Raw genomic sequence first — 16,364 nt, 5'->3', positions numbered from 1 at the left:
ATAGGCACCAGGACGTGCAGTAACTGCTTTGCAATCATATCAGTGATTTTTAAACAAAAGCATGACTTGAGATGTGATTTGGTACATTTCAGAAATGCACTTTAAAAATATGCAGACCACCTTAATTACTATAGATAAAAATGAGGATAATAGTTAAACACATGAGAAATATGGAAGCGTGTGCTTCCCCTGGAGAACTGCCACTGATAAATGAAATCTGAGCCTGGGTGGATGACAGCTGGCCACAAAGATTCCTGATGCTCATGTAACACTACATGAAATGGCAATGGAATATGAGGATTTATAGCACATGTGCATAAGACAATAGGAGTGCTGACATTTTAGACATGCATTGTATATCAGTAGGCAGTGATGGGTTTAATGGTGTCATTGGTAAAGCAATTTGTACTAGAGGTTGTCTCTCAAATGGGCAGAGCAAAGAAAAAGCATTCAGCTAACATATTTTAACTCTCCAAGCTATCTATATCTTATATCTATCTATCTATATCTATCTATATATGAACATCAATCAAAAACACAGTCGGGACTTTTAAAGGCGATGACAGACAGACGGACCAACCAAGGAAAGGAAAGGGAGCATGATACTCAGGACAGAATCCTGTATTAGCATGACGAGAGTTACTATGGTGGGAGCAAAAGCTATTTTGTCATAGATTACCCCGTGAGTATGCATGTGACAGATGCTGCTAAAGAAAATATCTGACAGTTGGAATATTTATATATTTTTCTCTTTTTGTTTTTATTAAACTGAAGGCATAGAGGTAACAAAAACATTTTCTGATTTTGTATCTGTTCTGGACATTGGCTTTTAGTATCTTCATTTTGGACAGTAAAATGAGGGGAAACAATCCCCAAAGGTGTTGCATACTTTTTCAGATAATTCTTATAGTTTGGAAACAATAGCTTATAGATGGAAAGGAGGTGATTTGGAAAGCAAGTTTTAAATAAAGTGAATAATTCAAGCACAGGACGTCATGTAATCCAACTAGTACTTGGGTGATATATAAGGTCTGATTATAACAACAGGCTATTTTACTTTAACCACAAGGCACATTGCCTACCAGTTCAAGTCAACCCACTGAGGAAATAACTGACATTAAAATTGTTCCAATCTGAGGAGCAAAAATATTGCACATTTAAGCATGAATATTCTGGGAAATATTGTAGTACATGGGCAGACACACACATTGATAATTATGCATGCGCATGTGTGTGTATGAGCAGACAAAAAGGTGCATGTAATCATAAGTGTGAGAGTCTTGATACAATATTGATTGTATATATAATAATTATTGTACCCAGGCTACCCAGAAATTGAGAATGGCATTTATTTATAACATTTAATTTTGCTAGGAATAAGCTACACCACAGAAAGGTTTCTCATTAGAGTACATATGATGCTTCAATTTAAAAGCAAAGTAAAGGAATATATACTCTTGGTTTTATTCACTATGCCTGCACCAATATTCACTTTGGTCCAGGTTCTGGGCCTCCCATCAAGAACATGGAATATCTGTTGAGCTTTTTCAGGAGTATTAATGTGTGCCCCTAATGTGGTCCCCTCTGTGCTTAGAGGGGCAGGTTTTCCTTGTCTTGCCCATTCTCTTCATGACTGCCCCTTGGTGGTTCCCACAGAGTTTAGCACTATGTACTCTGTCATCAATGCAGTGAAAATGCACCAGGAGAGCCTCTGCAGCCCTGGACATTTGAGGACTATTTGATCCAGGGAATATTTTCAATACTCAACACATCTGCCATTTGAGGAACATTTTGAAGTTTTACCACTTAATGGCAAACATTTATTTGCTAGTTTTAGAATGAAAATTGCAATTTGCATTTGCAAACAAAACTTGAATGCCTAGGAAAACTTTTTTCATAAGGCTCTGCTCTTGACTGATCAAACAATAGGGATAATCAGAACAAGGGTTGCTTAATAGTAAATGCATATACAATATACTATGTTATAAATACAAAAGAAAGTTCATATGGTAGCACTAGACTTCTAATTACATTTTTCATATCACGCTTTTATCATAATACTATAAATCAAATTCCAAAGCCTCATTTTCACAGGTCTTGTTTCAGTTCAGTGATGCCTCAAGGCTACAAAATTCCTTCTCAGATTCCTAAATAATTGGTGGCATTTTGTTATCCATCTCTGTGCCAGAATTAGTGACTGGTGACCCGTTATATGTTGGGAGATTGGCCCTATGTGGATAAACATTCTAAGGGTTGAGATACATTGTCAGAGTTTATCCAAATCTATCTGAACATCTTTGTTTGCCTGGATATCTTACAAAATCAGGTTTTCACCTGAGAGTATTTTCAGTATATCTTGCTTTGGAGGCAGTCAGGAGTAATGCAAGAACAGCATTACTCATGGTATTTCATTCATCCATCCAAAACCAGATACAAAGACATGCAAAAATTAGATAATCAATCACTTCACTCATAATTAGCAACCGTCTAGTAGGATCTGTCCTTGACTCACATGGTTGGGTACCTGGAAAGATGTTGCCACATGGTTTGTAAGATTGGGTGACCTGATTATGTGTTAACTAAGTAAAATTTTCAAGTCCCAATCTGATGGAGAGAGAAGGATTTAATGCATCTGGTCAGTTAACAGAATGATCAACGCTGCTTGCATCACAGTTCTAGAGAGTGAGCCTGTCTTTCAGTAGGTTTTCTGTGGCCAGCAGCAGCGCATTTTGCTAAATTTAAAAATAATCAACCCATTCAGTGACACAGGAGATAAGAAAACTTACTCAGGAACTGAAGTTTTGGGCTCAGACAGAATGGAAAAAAATCATTGTATATTGTTTGATGAGAGATGTTCTATGGGCTTTAGCAAGATGCGTGAGGTTCCTGATGATGTTCAAGATTACTTTGCTAGTCTAGCCATCAAAAAGGCAGTAGAGATCCCAATGAGTTATTTCAGGATGTCTTGTCTATGCAAGAGATTGTAAATATGCAAATTTACCAGATACAAAAGACAAAAATCTTGTCATGGTGCCTGTAAATCATTTCACAGGAACAAAATGTAGCTATGAACACTGGCCAATTTCTGTAACACATAATGTATTCTTGCGGGGAGGGGAGGAAGTGTTTTGCTGCATGCAAATGAAGGCCCAACATTATGTCAAAAGGTCAATTAAAAACATTTAGTAAAGGCAAGTTTTAGCCTATTAGAATATCACTCGTCACCTGCACAGCACAGTTACGACAGCTCACAAATTGTTAGATCACTTGGTGACAGACCGGAAGGCTTAAAAGTCATATTAGCCCAAAAGGGATGAATTAAAGTGAACTGATAGTCAGAGGTTTTTGTAAGTATGTTACAAGAACAAACTCAAGCCGACACTACTATGTAGCCTTTCTTTATTATTTGGGCCAGAAAATAAGCCCCTGTCAGAAACAAAACCACTCAGCTTTGATTTCCACAACAGATGTCAAACTGCATTGGTTGAGTGCTAGTGCCAAGAGAAGAGATCAATTAAAACTACTGCTCCTTCAATTATAAAGGTGTCTGCCAATCCCAGAAATGCCAGTGCAGCACAAAGGAAGCAATATTAGAGAGTAAGACAGTTTCAGAAAGACCCCAGAAAAGTGGTGGTTTTGTGCAGCATTGTGCTTCACAGAGTATGGAGAAAGGCAAGAAATGCTCAAAAAGAAATTAAATAAGCATAAAGAAAAGGAAAACATAAATGTAGTAACTTTATAATTTAAAAAATGCATTTGTAGCTTAAGAAGTCACTGAGACACTGGTCTTAATTCCATATTTAGTAATGCTCGGGAAATACTCTAACAGTCACCAAAGCTATTCCTGAATTGCAGTATTACAGCAAAAGCAGAATTTGGACCAATGAGTTGAATTTATAGGAACAATAGAGTAAATTCATCAGGCATAACCAGTCATGCTGATTGTAAAGATAGAGAACATTTTATAAGTCATCCTTAAACATCGATGATTCACTGGCTTGACTATGTAAGGAGCCTTTATGGCTCTGTCCACATAGATGCTGGGAGTGAGGGTACGACTACACTACAGGATTATTCCGATTTTACATAAACCGGTTTTGTAAAACAGATTGTATAAAGTCGAATGCATGCGGCCACACAAAGCACAATAATTCGGTGGTGTGTGTCCATGTACCGAGGCTAGCGTCGATTTCTGGAGCATTGCACTGTGGGTAGCTATCCAGTAGCTATCCCATAGTTCCGCAGTTCCCCCGCCATTGGAATTCTGGGTTGAGATCCCAATGCATGATGGTGCAAAAACAATGTCGCAGGTGATTCTGGGTAAATGTCATCACTCATTCCTTCCTCCGTGAAAGCAACAGCAGACAATCATTTCATGCCCTTTTTCCCTGGATTGCACTGGCAGACGCCATAGCATGGCAACCATGGAGCGCATTTTGCCTTTTGTCACTGTCACCGTATGTGTACTGGATGCCGCTGACAGAGGCAGTACTGCAGCGCTACACAGCAGCATTCATTTGCCTTTGCAAGGTAGCAGAGACGGTTACAGTCATTCTGTACATCTGCTGTGCCATTGTAAATTGGGGATGAGATGACAGTTATCAGTCGTTCTGTACCATCTGCTGCTGCCATGGGTGCTCCTGGCTGACCTTCGCTGATCTTTAGATGTTGTATCTAAAAATAGATTCCAGTCTTGCCTAGAATATGGGCAAGTGTACCAGAGAACCAATGTATCAGAGAAACAGACAGCACAGCTGCTCCATGTCAGATCCCACAGAAATGATGAGCTGCATGCCATTCTAGGGGATGTCCCTGCAATAACCCCATCCGTTGCTTCCCTCCTCCCCCAACCTTCTGGGCTACATTGCAGGGTCCCCGATTTTGTGTGATGAAGTAATAAAGAAAGCAGGAATAGAAACACTGACTTTTTAGTTAGATAAAATGAGGGGAGGCAGCCTCCAGCTGCTATGATAGTCCAGGCAAGACATTAAATGTGAGGGGAGAGGAGACCAGCATCCCACTGCTATGATAGTCCAGGCAGTACAGAATTCTTTTCTTTAGACATGAAAGGGGGTGGGGGGCTGATGAAACTCAGCATCCAGTTGCTATATGATGGATGGTTACCAGCCATTCTGTACCATCTACTGGAAATGACCGGGAGTCATTCCTATTTTTACCAGGCAGGCCCTCTGGCAGATTCACCTGAAGGCAGCCAGAAGCACTCACGGGCTGATGATGATGATGGATACCAGTCATATTGTACCATCTGCCACCGGGGGAGGGGAGGGGAGAGGATGCTGCTGTTCGTTGCCCGCCACTGTGTCTACAGCACATGCAGTAGACATACGGTGACATTGAAAAAAGTCAAGAAATGATTTTTTTCCCTTTTCTTTCATGGGGAGGGAAGGGGAGTAAATTGACGAGATATACCTGAACCACCCCAGAGAATGTGTTTGACCCTACAGGCATTGGGAGCTCAGCCAAGAATGCAAATGCTTTTCGGAGACTGGCGGGACTGTGGGGCTGGAGTCCTCAGTCCCCCCTCCCTTCCTCCGTGAGCGTCCATTTGATTCTTTGGCTTTCCGTTACACTTGTCACACAGCACTGCGCCTGGTAGAACTCTGTATCATAGCCTGGAGATTTTTTCAAATGCTTTGCATTTCGTCTTCTGTAACAGAGCTCTGATAGAATAGATTTGTCTCCCCATACAGCGATCAGATCCAGTATCTCCCATATGATCCATGCTGGAGCTCTTTTTGGATTTGGACTGCATCGCACGCCGTACTGATCAGAGCTCCGTGTTGGGCAAACAGGAAATGCAATTCAAAAGTTTGCAGGGCTTTTCCTGTCTACCTGGCCAGTGCATCCGAGTTCAGATTGCTTTCCAGAGCGGTCACAGTGGTGCACTGTGGGATACCACCCAGAGGCCAATAATGTTGATTTGCCGCCACACTAACCCTAATCTGATATGGTAATACCGATTTCAGCGCTACTCCTCTCATCAGGGAGGATTACATAAACCAGTTTAAAGATCCTTTTATATCAATATAAAGGGCCTCGTTGTGTGGACAGGTGCAGCATTAAATCGGTTTAACGCTGCTAAAATCAGTATAAACGTGTAGTGTAGACCAGGCCTGAGTTTCACAGTTTGGGTGGACAGAGTTGTGTTTATTGAGCTTGCACTAACATGCTAAAAATAGCAATGTGGATTTTCTGGCTCAAGCTGAAGCTCAGGCTCTGAAGCCAAGGGAGGGGGGTGGACTTCAGAACCCAAGAACCAAAGCAATGTCTTCACTTCTATGTTTAGCATGTTAGCCTGAACCCCACTAACATGAATCTGTATAGACATTTCCTCTGTGACATGACACCTTGTCTCACCTCAGCTATATTATCCCAATTTTGGATTTGGCAAGAATCCTTCCTGTATAAGGGAAGATTTGTTCTAGCGGATAAATTTAGATTATTTTAGACAACGAGAGGTCTTGATAAAAACATGCTTAAAGGTTGTATGTTATAAGTATGTTTAAAGGGAATAATGTTATTAGGCACAAAAAGATTGATATAACTGTATATCCTTGCAAGGAATTTGCAAATGTTTATTCTTTAATGAGTGTGAATTTGTTATACAAAGAAAAAGTGTACTGGATTTATTATGATAGTTATTATTAAAATGCTAATTATAAAACAGTATCTCTGTTGTACAAAAGAGTGGGTGTTGAAAAGAATATTAAGGCTCCACTCCTTGCCCCATATTGGTCAATGGAAATTTTGCCATTGACTTCAGCTGGGAGCAAGAGTGAATCTTAAAAGGGTAATAGATTGAGCAGGAAGGTTAATTAGTGATATGAGCGGATAGTCTATGCTCAAAAAAAGAAATGTAAAAACCTTTGTTTATTCTGTTGTGCTGTGGAAGGCAATCTACTGCTTATGGGAGCTTCATATTTAGGGCACTTAATTCAAATGTTCTATGATTTCTGGATTATGAAGAAGGGTTTTTTAGTCACTTTATTTTCTATAATGAATGTACTAATTAAGAATACAGTCCTATAAAGACTCTTTCATTTCCTTTGTAAAGATACATTCATGAGAATATATATAAACTTAGTTTTCTCTTTTTGGATATGTTTATTGTAGCATTATTTACTCTATGATACTTTTAAATAGGTTCAGAAATTTATTTTTTTATAAGGCCATATTTAATCAAAGGAGTACCAACATACTTCACTGCCTGCTAGAGCTAGAATAACAATTGGTATGAAAATGGTGTTTTCTTCTTAAAGGTTTATACATTTCCTTTATACATACAAATAAAATTTCATATTAATACTAACAAAGCTGACTAGCAGGTTTTGATTTCCTTAATAATCAATGCACAAACATGATATAGAGACTGAAATACAGGATGCAATGTTATGAGAAAGAAAATCCTTGCCTGCCATACAAATACCTAGGAATGCACTGTTTATAGAATTATTGTGACCTTTTCCAGCTCTCTCTCTAGATGACCTTCAGGTATAGCTGTGTGCCAAGAACAAGGATCAGACTAAATTTATTACTCAAAAAAAGTAAAATGGATTGAATTTGTTTTCTTCTTCCCACCCCCTCACCATGAATGAATTCCACTTCTGTAGTATTACACAATGAGACTATGCCCTTCCAGAAGTGCTATAAAACAGCAATTCTAATACAAAGTGCCCTTCAAGACTTTGCTGTTAGAACGTGTTAAACAGTAGTACGTCAGAATCTGTACACAGACACCAAGCTGGCTTAAAACGTGTTTCCCTTTGGGGATCTAGTAAACATTTAGTTAGATGTCCCTGACTAGATGTGAGCCAATGTGGGTTCAATATTTATTTATCAGCATAGTTTTAACCGTTTATTTTACAATCTCTCTCTCTGCTATCTCAAAATCAATAAAAGTATAGTACAAATTAAATCCCTCTGTTCAAGTTTTATGTAACCCAAGGAGTTATTTTCTGGATCTAAATTCTGTTTTCATTTTAGTTTTCTTCTTATCTTTTGTACAGATATTGGAAATAGCTGAAGATGTGTAATTATGGTACCATTACACAGATAAACCACATTCTAATTGCTCAAGTGACAAATTGGTAAAGTAAATGGAAGTCAACCAAGCAATGCAAAAGAGAAATAAAATAAGTTATACAGTGCCGCACTATATACGTTTTATATTTACCTTCATTTTTCTTGATGGTGAAATTTGGATTGTTGACCATTTCAGGAAGAAGACTGTATAGAAAAATATGTCCATTTTTAGGATCATCTTTGTCAATGGCACTGATAGTTTGAATTACCTGTAATAGAAAAAGGTTACATAAAATCTACAGCCTCAACGTAAGTTCTATTGATCACCAACACAAGGTTTTATTAATTAACCTGCTATATATAAAGATACTGAAAATCTGCATTCACTGAGGGAAAGGACATTCTTTATTATATAGATACATTCTGATTTCTACTTTCAAAAGTGTAAGAACCCTCCCACCCACATACCTAAACTTCTATGTGGACTGCCCAGATCGTATAGAAATGTAGGGCTGGAAGAGACCTTGAGAAGTCATCAAGTCCAGCCCACTGTGATAAGGGAGGACCCAGTAAACTCTAGACCACCTCTAACAGGTGATTGTCCCACCTATTCTTAAAAACCTCCAATGATGGGGCTTCCGAAACCTCCCTTGGAAGCCTATTCCAGAACCTAACTACCCTTAACATTAGAAAGATTTTCCTAATATGTAACCTAACTTTCCTTTGCTGTAGATTAAGACCATTACTTCTTGTCCTACCTTCAGTGGATATGTACAACAATTGATCACATCCCTTTTTATAACAGCCCTTCACATATTTGAAGACTGTTTTCAGATGCCCCCGCAGTCTTCTTTTCTCAAGACTAAGCATGCCCATTTTTTGTAAAATTTCCTCATGTGTGGTAGCCCCAAACAAACAAAACCCTCATTATAACAACTGAAAATGTGAAAATCCATCCTGAGACAAATATATTTAAGAGTCACAGCAAGATTCAATTAAAAGAAAAGAGCAGTATGTTTGGATATGATCTTACTCATGAGGAGGGACTTGAATTAGCCTGAATGCCCAACTTTCAAAGTTAGCCAAAGATCAATATTTTCAAGTTTCTGGCATGAGGAATAACCACTAACTGGTGTTTTACATTCCTTATGCCTCAGTGAGAGAGAATAGCTTGATAACAAATATTTATCACAATGCATATATTACATATATTATCATAGTCATGATCATTCTCTTCCCTATTCCTCCCCACAGAATGGGAGCAGGAATTAAAAAGTCTTCCATATAGCACAACAGATAGTTAGACAGGGCAAACAGCAATACATTAAATACATCAAATCTGTGTGTGTGTGTGTGTGTGTGTGTGTATCTCTATATAGTTAGATATAGATACAGACACATTAATACTTTTGGTATGACGTTGTATAAAGTTTTTATAGGCATGAATTTGGGATGATCTCATTCTCATGCCATCAGGCATTCTGAATAGGTCAAATATTTTACAAAGCATCTATCTGTAACAATGTTTTACAAAATTTAATATACCTATATAATAATCTTGCAGGATTGTCAATCTGTCTATTAACCTGAAACCTTACCCTAGAATGTCTATTGAGTCAGTGTGAAGTGATGGAAATAGCTACAATCATAGATGAGAGCTCTTTTTGTTTAGAACAGTGGTTCCCAAACTTGTTCCATCGCTTGTGCAAGGAAAGCCCCTAGCAGTCCAGTCGGGTTTGTTTACATGCCGCATCCACAGGTTCAGCCAATGGCGGCTCCCAGCGGTCGCAGTTCGCTGCTCCAGACCAATGGGAGCTGCTGGAAGTGGCGCAGGCCGAGGGATGTACTGGCCGCCACTTCCAGCAGCTGTCAGTGGCCTGGAGCAGCGAATCACAGCCACTGAGAGCCATGATCAGCCAAATCTGAGGATGTGGCAGGTAAACAAACCGGACTGGACTGCTAGGGGCTTTCACTGCACAAGCAGCAGAACAAGTTTGGAAACCATTGGTTCAGAATATCACCAGGTTTGATGACCACCGGGATTCACAGTTTGTTACGTGTTTTTAAGTTATCGGCCATTTTTCAACTCACAAATTTTCCTTTATTCAAAACGGTCACCATCTCCTATTACTGTTAATAGGTCTAAAGTCAGTAAAATGGCTGTCATTTCCCTACAGACTAACTGTATGTGGAAGTAAGTCTTATCTTAATAGCTCAAGGGGTGGGGGGCAGGAATTGTTCAGTGGTTTGAGCATTGGCCTGCTAAACTCAGGGTTGTGAATTCAGTCTTTGAGGGGGGCACTTAGGGATCTGGGGCAAAATCAGTACTTGGTCTTTCTAGTGAAGGCAGGGGACTGGACTCAATGACCTTTTGGGGTTCCTTCCAGTTTTATGGTAGGTATATCTCCATATTAAAGTTTGCTGCCACCTCCCACTGTTTTCAATGATACTGAACCTATGCCCACATGGAAAATGGTTGCCATAATTCAGGAGGAGAAACAGGACACAGGGACTGAGAGGGGCAGCAGAGACACTGTGACAGGTGAATTGGGAGAATAAGAGGGAGTATGGCACTGGGAAAAGCAGGATGCAGGTTATGGCATGGCAGGGAAATGGGGTGCATTGGTATGTGGGAGAAATGCAGAAGATAATAATGGGGATATGGGAGATGGAGGAGATAGAATGGCAGCTCCACCAGCCTGTGGAAGAGGAGTCCCTGTGGAGCAACAAGGGATAGGGTGTATTGAAGTGCATCTCTCACAGACTGACTGTGAGTAACAGGATTGTGGCAAGAGGAGCCATCACATTGAAGCAAGATGCTCCTCCAGTCCAGCAATTTTCTGTGCTGGGCACACAGGCAGAGCTTTCTGCAAGAGTCTTGGGGCTAAGGACAGAGACCTACCCCACCACTGAGCATTGTCTTCACCTAAGGCCCCAGGCAGCAGCAAGCATCAGAGTGGTGCTGAGTCTAAACAACCGAGAGGGACAATGGTATGTCTGAGCTAGGTGATATAAGCCATAGTTTTCACATGTGCTTACATCGTAATTTGATGGTGTGCACATTTTATATTTGTATACTTTGTTAGTTGCCTAATATTTTCTTCCAGTAGTCACTGTGGCTTCACAGGACTTGACAAATTACACCGAGGTTTTCAGCTAATTCTATTTATTTTATATATAGGGTTAACTTTTACATCTCTCCACTTGCAAAGGTTTAGCTGCCATAACTTCAAATATATAGTGCTCAAGGGGAAACAAAAATAACTATAAAATAACCTAAAGTAGTTTTTCACTACATAAAAAGTATCCCAATTAAATAATTGTTTCAAGGAATCTCCAAGGCTAGAAGCAAGCGTTGTCTGTCCCACTGCAAATATGGGATTTTCCCTTTTCCAGAGGTGTTCAGTTCCAATTTCTCTCTCTGCAGGTTTGTAAAACATCAGACCTTGTCTCTAGCTCAGGACTGAATATTGCCGAACATGGGTCTTAAAGAAGTGCAGGTTGGAATGGAATTCCAATTTTTGGAGGAAACAAAACATTGTGTAAGGTTTTTTTGGTTTGTTTTTGGTTTGTTTTTTAACTGAGACTTTTGGAAACTTGGGTATTTAGAATGCTATTGGAAGACATAATGGGGAGGTCGATTAGTGGGCAGAGTGAAATTTAGGTGCTCAAGTGTGCATGATAAATGCAATTTATCACATGTGTATGCAATTTAAATATCTTGCTGGTTGCCTAACTATATTTCTTTCCAGTGTTATGTGGGAGAATTGGTTCTAATTATTTCTCTTCTTCTCCAGGGTTTCAATGAACTAAAAGTCACTAGTCAGCCACCATAGTGCCATGAACTTTTCAGCTCCCAGAAACTATGCAAGATAGTTCAGGTCATTATTTAGATTGGAAATCTTTGAGAAGTGGAATCTGTGGGCACATACATTGTTTTTTGTGCACAGATTTGATGCTTCTCAATCTTCTATGAAACTTATTCCTTACATTGAAATTATTCTCACCCACATGTTATCATTTTTTTTATAAATACACACAACAATATAGTCAAAACTTAGCATTAACAAAATGTTACAGTTGTTATTTTACTAGCACAAGACAAGAATTTAGGAGTTAGCATTCCCATAGCAACCTTATTCTACTCGTTTCTATGTATGCATTACAAAAGGATTTTCTTCAGCTTATAACATATGTGCAGTAATATTAACTGCTTTGTGGTTGACCTGTTGTCCTGTTTCCTCACAGGATTTTTAAATAATTCTGAACAGCACGATAAGGAACTCCACAGAATAAAATTGGTTCATAAAGGATCATTTTAAAACTTCTGACTTATTGATGCATATATGTCAGGTTGCTACCCTTAAGGTTGCTACCCTTAAAATTTTTCCACATAAAATTTCAACCTTGATTTTCTGTTAACAAAGTTTGTGCATGTAATTGAGTATGTATATGTTTTAAGGAAGAGAGTACTAAATTAACATTTTACCTAACAGGCATATCTGAATTGAAATTAATAGCATAGGTATCCCAGAAGATTGCACATCATTATATTCTGCAACCTTGTATTACATTCCTGCAAAGCCACAGAGGCCTAAAATTATAGCATTCCTAGAAGAGTATCAGTATAGTAATAGTGAATGCTACTGAAAGATAAATATCAAAATCTTGCAAATATAATGTACCTATCTCTGTATGATTTTAATGCACAGCATAGTTTTAATATACTCAAAACATACCATAGCTGAGCAGCATTACAGAGTATGGTTTTATGTGAATACAAAACTTTGCATTGGGAGAAAAGGCATTCTCAAAATTAAAGTCTAGTTTCTACTATTTGTAACCCTCGCCATGACTAAAATATCACAGACGCCAAAACTTTCACAGAAAGTGTGCTGTTCAGGAACACTTTGGGTTACAATTGAACTACTCTGCAGAGTCTCAGAAACGTAGAAGTGGACCCCTGGTCTTTGCAATTGTTTCCATGACTATGCAGCTAGAACCCACCTTCACCAGTAGCATGATCTTCCCCTCACTCACATGGGACTGGTTGACACTTCACACTATTAATACAACTAAGTAGAATCAAGTTAGAGACAAAATGTCTCAGAAAGTTGTATTCTATTTTAAACTAGCTTGGACCTATGGGCTTGCTGGGTCTACAGTAATTTGAACTTTGTAGCTAGCAATTGATAATATCAAAGGCATAAACTGCTTTTCATTCAGTTGGAAAATGCCTTGACAATGAATCAGATTTTTCCCTCAAAAAGACATTTTTAGTATTTTCCTGTGTATGTAAAATGTACAAAGAGCTACACGCATACATGTGCGCACAAACTTTTTCTATCTTTCCATCTAGCTTTGAGTTTTGTATTTTGCTGTTACAGATTTGGAATAAAAAGCAAAGAAAAGTCATCTGGCAGTATTATACATCAACAGTTTTTAATACATTCTGTCACGTCACCAGCAGCCGCGCTTGCCACTCTCAATTGTATCAGGACCCAAAATAGAAGACTTGGAAAACTGAACTGTAATAGATGGTTCAGTCAATATATTTAGGGACAGCAAATAAGGTTTGGAAACAGGTTCAGATGTAATCTTTTCTCTTAAGGTGATTCAAATTCAATTTGAACTTAGGTTTAAGTTAAACTGCAAATGTAAATATCCTGATGTAGCTTAAAGCTATCGCACCCTTTCTTCACATGCAACGATGCTGCTTTAAAATTTTAAACACCTAGCTAAATTAGGATTTAGATGCTACACATTACAGCCATCACTTTCTCACATTAACCTTCTTATGGCTTGGAGATGTAGCATTATTTCTACTTCAGTTTTTAAAAAAAAGAAAAAAAAATGAAAACCTTGACTTGTCAATATGTTTATTTGCAAAATGTTAATGGAATACTAAAAGTAAAATATCAGCAACTGTATTTGTTGAGATTTTGTGATGAACTGTGTGCTGCATAGTATGACACTGCTAATTTAACCCTGCTCCTGCAAGTTACAGTGCAAGGGTGGATACTTGCACCTGCCCTGGGGCAAAAAATGGAGAATAACTTGCAGAATCAGGGCCATATATGCCCCAGTGTGGGAATTAGGAGGATCCACTATTTCATAGTATTCTCTGTCTCTTCTCTTACTAATGTTTGTGGTACTCTGATACTATGGTGGTTAGGGCAGTACAGAGCTGGTTACATTTTTTAATAACATTTAAAAGTGTTCATGAAAAAAAGTGTAAGTGATTTTGTCAGTGTTGTTACTGGTTGTCCACCAGCTGTTTGAGTTTTTTAATTTAAAATTTTGGAAAAAAAGAAATTGTGATTTTTTTCCCACCCAACTCCAATGTGGTAGAAATGTTGAGATAGATGGATACTAAAACCAATTCAGAATATATCTCTCATTTCAAGCTACATCTAGCACATGCTCACACTTTGAGAACAGTCACTGAGCCTTAGATGAGGATGTAATCATTAGCATAATACAATATTGGAAACAGAAATTATAGGGATCTAAAATTTGGGAGTATAAATATCAATATATTCTCTGGAAAGAAAATACCCTCTAAAAAGATACATTACAATAATCTTATCTTCAATGGTTATAAAGAACGTTTACTACTCAAATTATGCATTTGTGACAGTAAGGGAAAAAAGCAACTGGAAGGTCAAAACATTGATCTTTTACAACAATCAAATCTTGGCACAAAAATGTTCTCAAACTACTGCTAAAATAAAACGATTTCTGATTCTATTGTTAGGTAAGATGTTTTGGCAAATAATGAGTTTAATGCCTAACACCCACATGAGGCACAAGAATACTTGGATTAACAACTCTAGTGTCATGCTGCTGTCACCTGCTGTTTATTTAAAATTAAAATGTCACTACTCAGAATAAATTATGTAGTTGAAAAACAGTGGATTTCTATAACACAGTACTTCACAAGCTGGACAAAAATGATTACATTTCATCCATTCTGTATCACTTTATGTAAGGTTATGTCATACTGCAATTGCATGTGATGTTCTCACCCTTAACTCTTTATACTTCTGTCTAATAAAGGACACATTTTACAATGCTTGGAGGTTTGATTTACTTTGAAGGAGACCTTAAAAGTTAGAATTCACTTCTTAAACATAACCAAATTTATCTGACCTTTTTGAAGTCTCTTATCCCTTCCTGGTGTGCATCCTCCTTCTTTCCTCAATACATATTCATTTCACCAAAATTACAAGATGCACCCCACCAAGTGTCTCTGAGACTACAATCCTGAACCAAAACTTCCAAAACTCTATCCATACACATTGTTAAGGTCCGCGCTTTTGGTCCCAGTTGTGACACACACTTTGATGTTTCATTATATATTCAGAGGTTTCTCCTTCCTCCCCATAATAAATTGCTTCCAGACGCAAGTGAAACCTGAGAACTCTAGAGCAACAGAAGAAAACAACTTGCCCAGAAAAGACTGCCAAGCTACATGAGATGGATATTTATCATAGCTGAGAATCAGGAAGAAGGAAGGTCTTCTTAAATGACCTCTTTTCACCTAACATGCTGTTTGAGTTAGGCCCACCATAGTTTGGCATTTGAACAGAGATTCAGTCAGGTTCATAATTTTCTTCTAATCAAGGACATGATCTTGTTAGGTGCTGATGATCTCCCTGAATTCCTACTGAAATCAGTGAGAGTTTAAGGAACTCAGCACCTTACAGGATCAGGCCCCAACTTACTTATCTATATTTAAAACCTCATCGTTTTGATTATAAATAAAGCAATTAGGGTTCTCTTAAACAGTGACTAATAATAGCTCATACATCTGCAAAGGCAAATATTTTGAGATAAAGAGTGTTAGCTCAACATTACATTCCAGATAAAATCTAGGTAATTTGGAGATACGATACAACTCACATTTGCTGACAGATTACTGGGAGAATTTACAAAAATTACACAGCATCAACAACATGGAGATATTTACTTGTCCAGGCTTCCCATTCTCACATAAAAAGGCATCATGCTCTGATGCAAACTCGGGAGCGTTGTCATTTACGTCAAGAACTTTGATAGCCACAGGCACTCGGGATACTTGACTGTGGTTCCCTAAGAGAAAAAAACATAACATAAAAGGTAAGAATATTTAATTTCGGATTGATGCCCAAGATATAAATGCTTCCATATAGAAAGTATACTGTGCCCATTCTCAATCTTTGCTTAATTGGGGTGCTTTCTTCGCAATGGATTATATAATTGGAGCAAAAGATAAAGATAAATAGTTAGTACTTATTGAAGAGAGGAAAAAGCAAATAAATCCCTACTGCAAACAGCAC

At 38.2% G+C, this 16,364-nt stretch overlaps 1 protein-coding gene across 1 annotated transcript in view; it reads right to left on the bottom strand.

Annotated features, from left to right (window-relative positions):
• The window catches only part of CDH8 (cadherin 8), a 220,103-nt gene that overhangs the window by 29,106 nt on the left and 174,633 nt on the right, over positions 1-16,364 (bottom strand). Inside the window, exons 9-10 of the mRNA XM_032768108.2 lie at positions 16,016-16,137; positions 8,195-8,312 (exon numbers count right to left, since the gene is read on the bottom strand). Of these exons, the coding sequence (XP_032623999.1) occupies positions 8,195-8,312; positions 16,016-16,137 (240 nt within the window). The remainder of the gene's footprint in view (positions 1-8,194; positions 8,313-16,015; positions 16,138-16,364) is intronic.

This window comes from Chelonoidis abingdonii, chromosome 19 (genome assembly GCF_003597395.2).
Source record: "Chelonoidis abingdonii isolate Lonesome George chromosome 19, CheloAbing_2.0, whole genome shotgun sequence".
NCBI classification, from domain to species: domain Eukaryota; kingdom Metazoa; phylum Chordata; order Testudines; family Testudinidae; genus Chelonoidis; species Chelonoidis abingdonii.
Note: the sequence above shows the minus strand (reverse complement) of the source record. Positions and strands in the feature narration are given on the sequence as shown.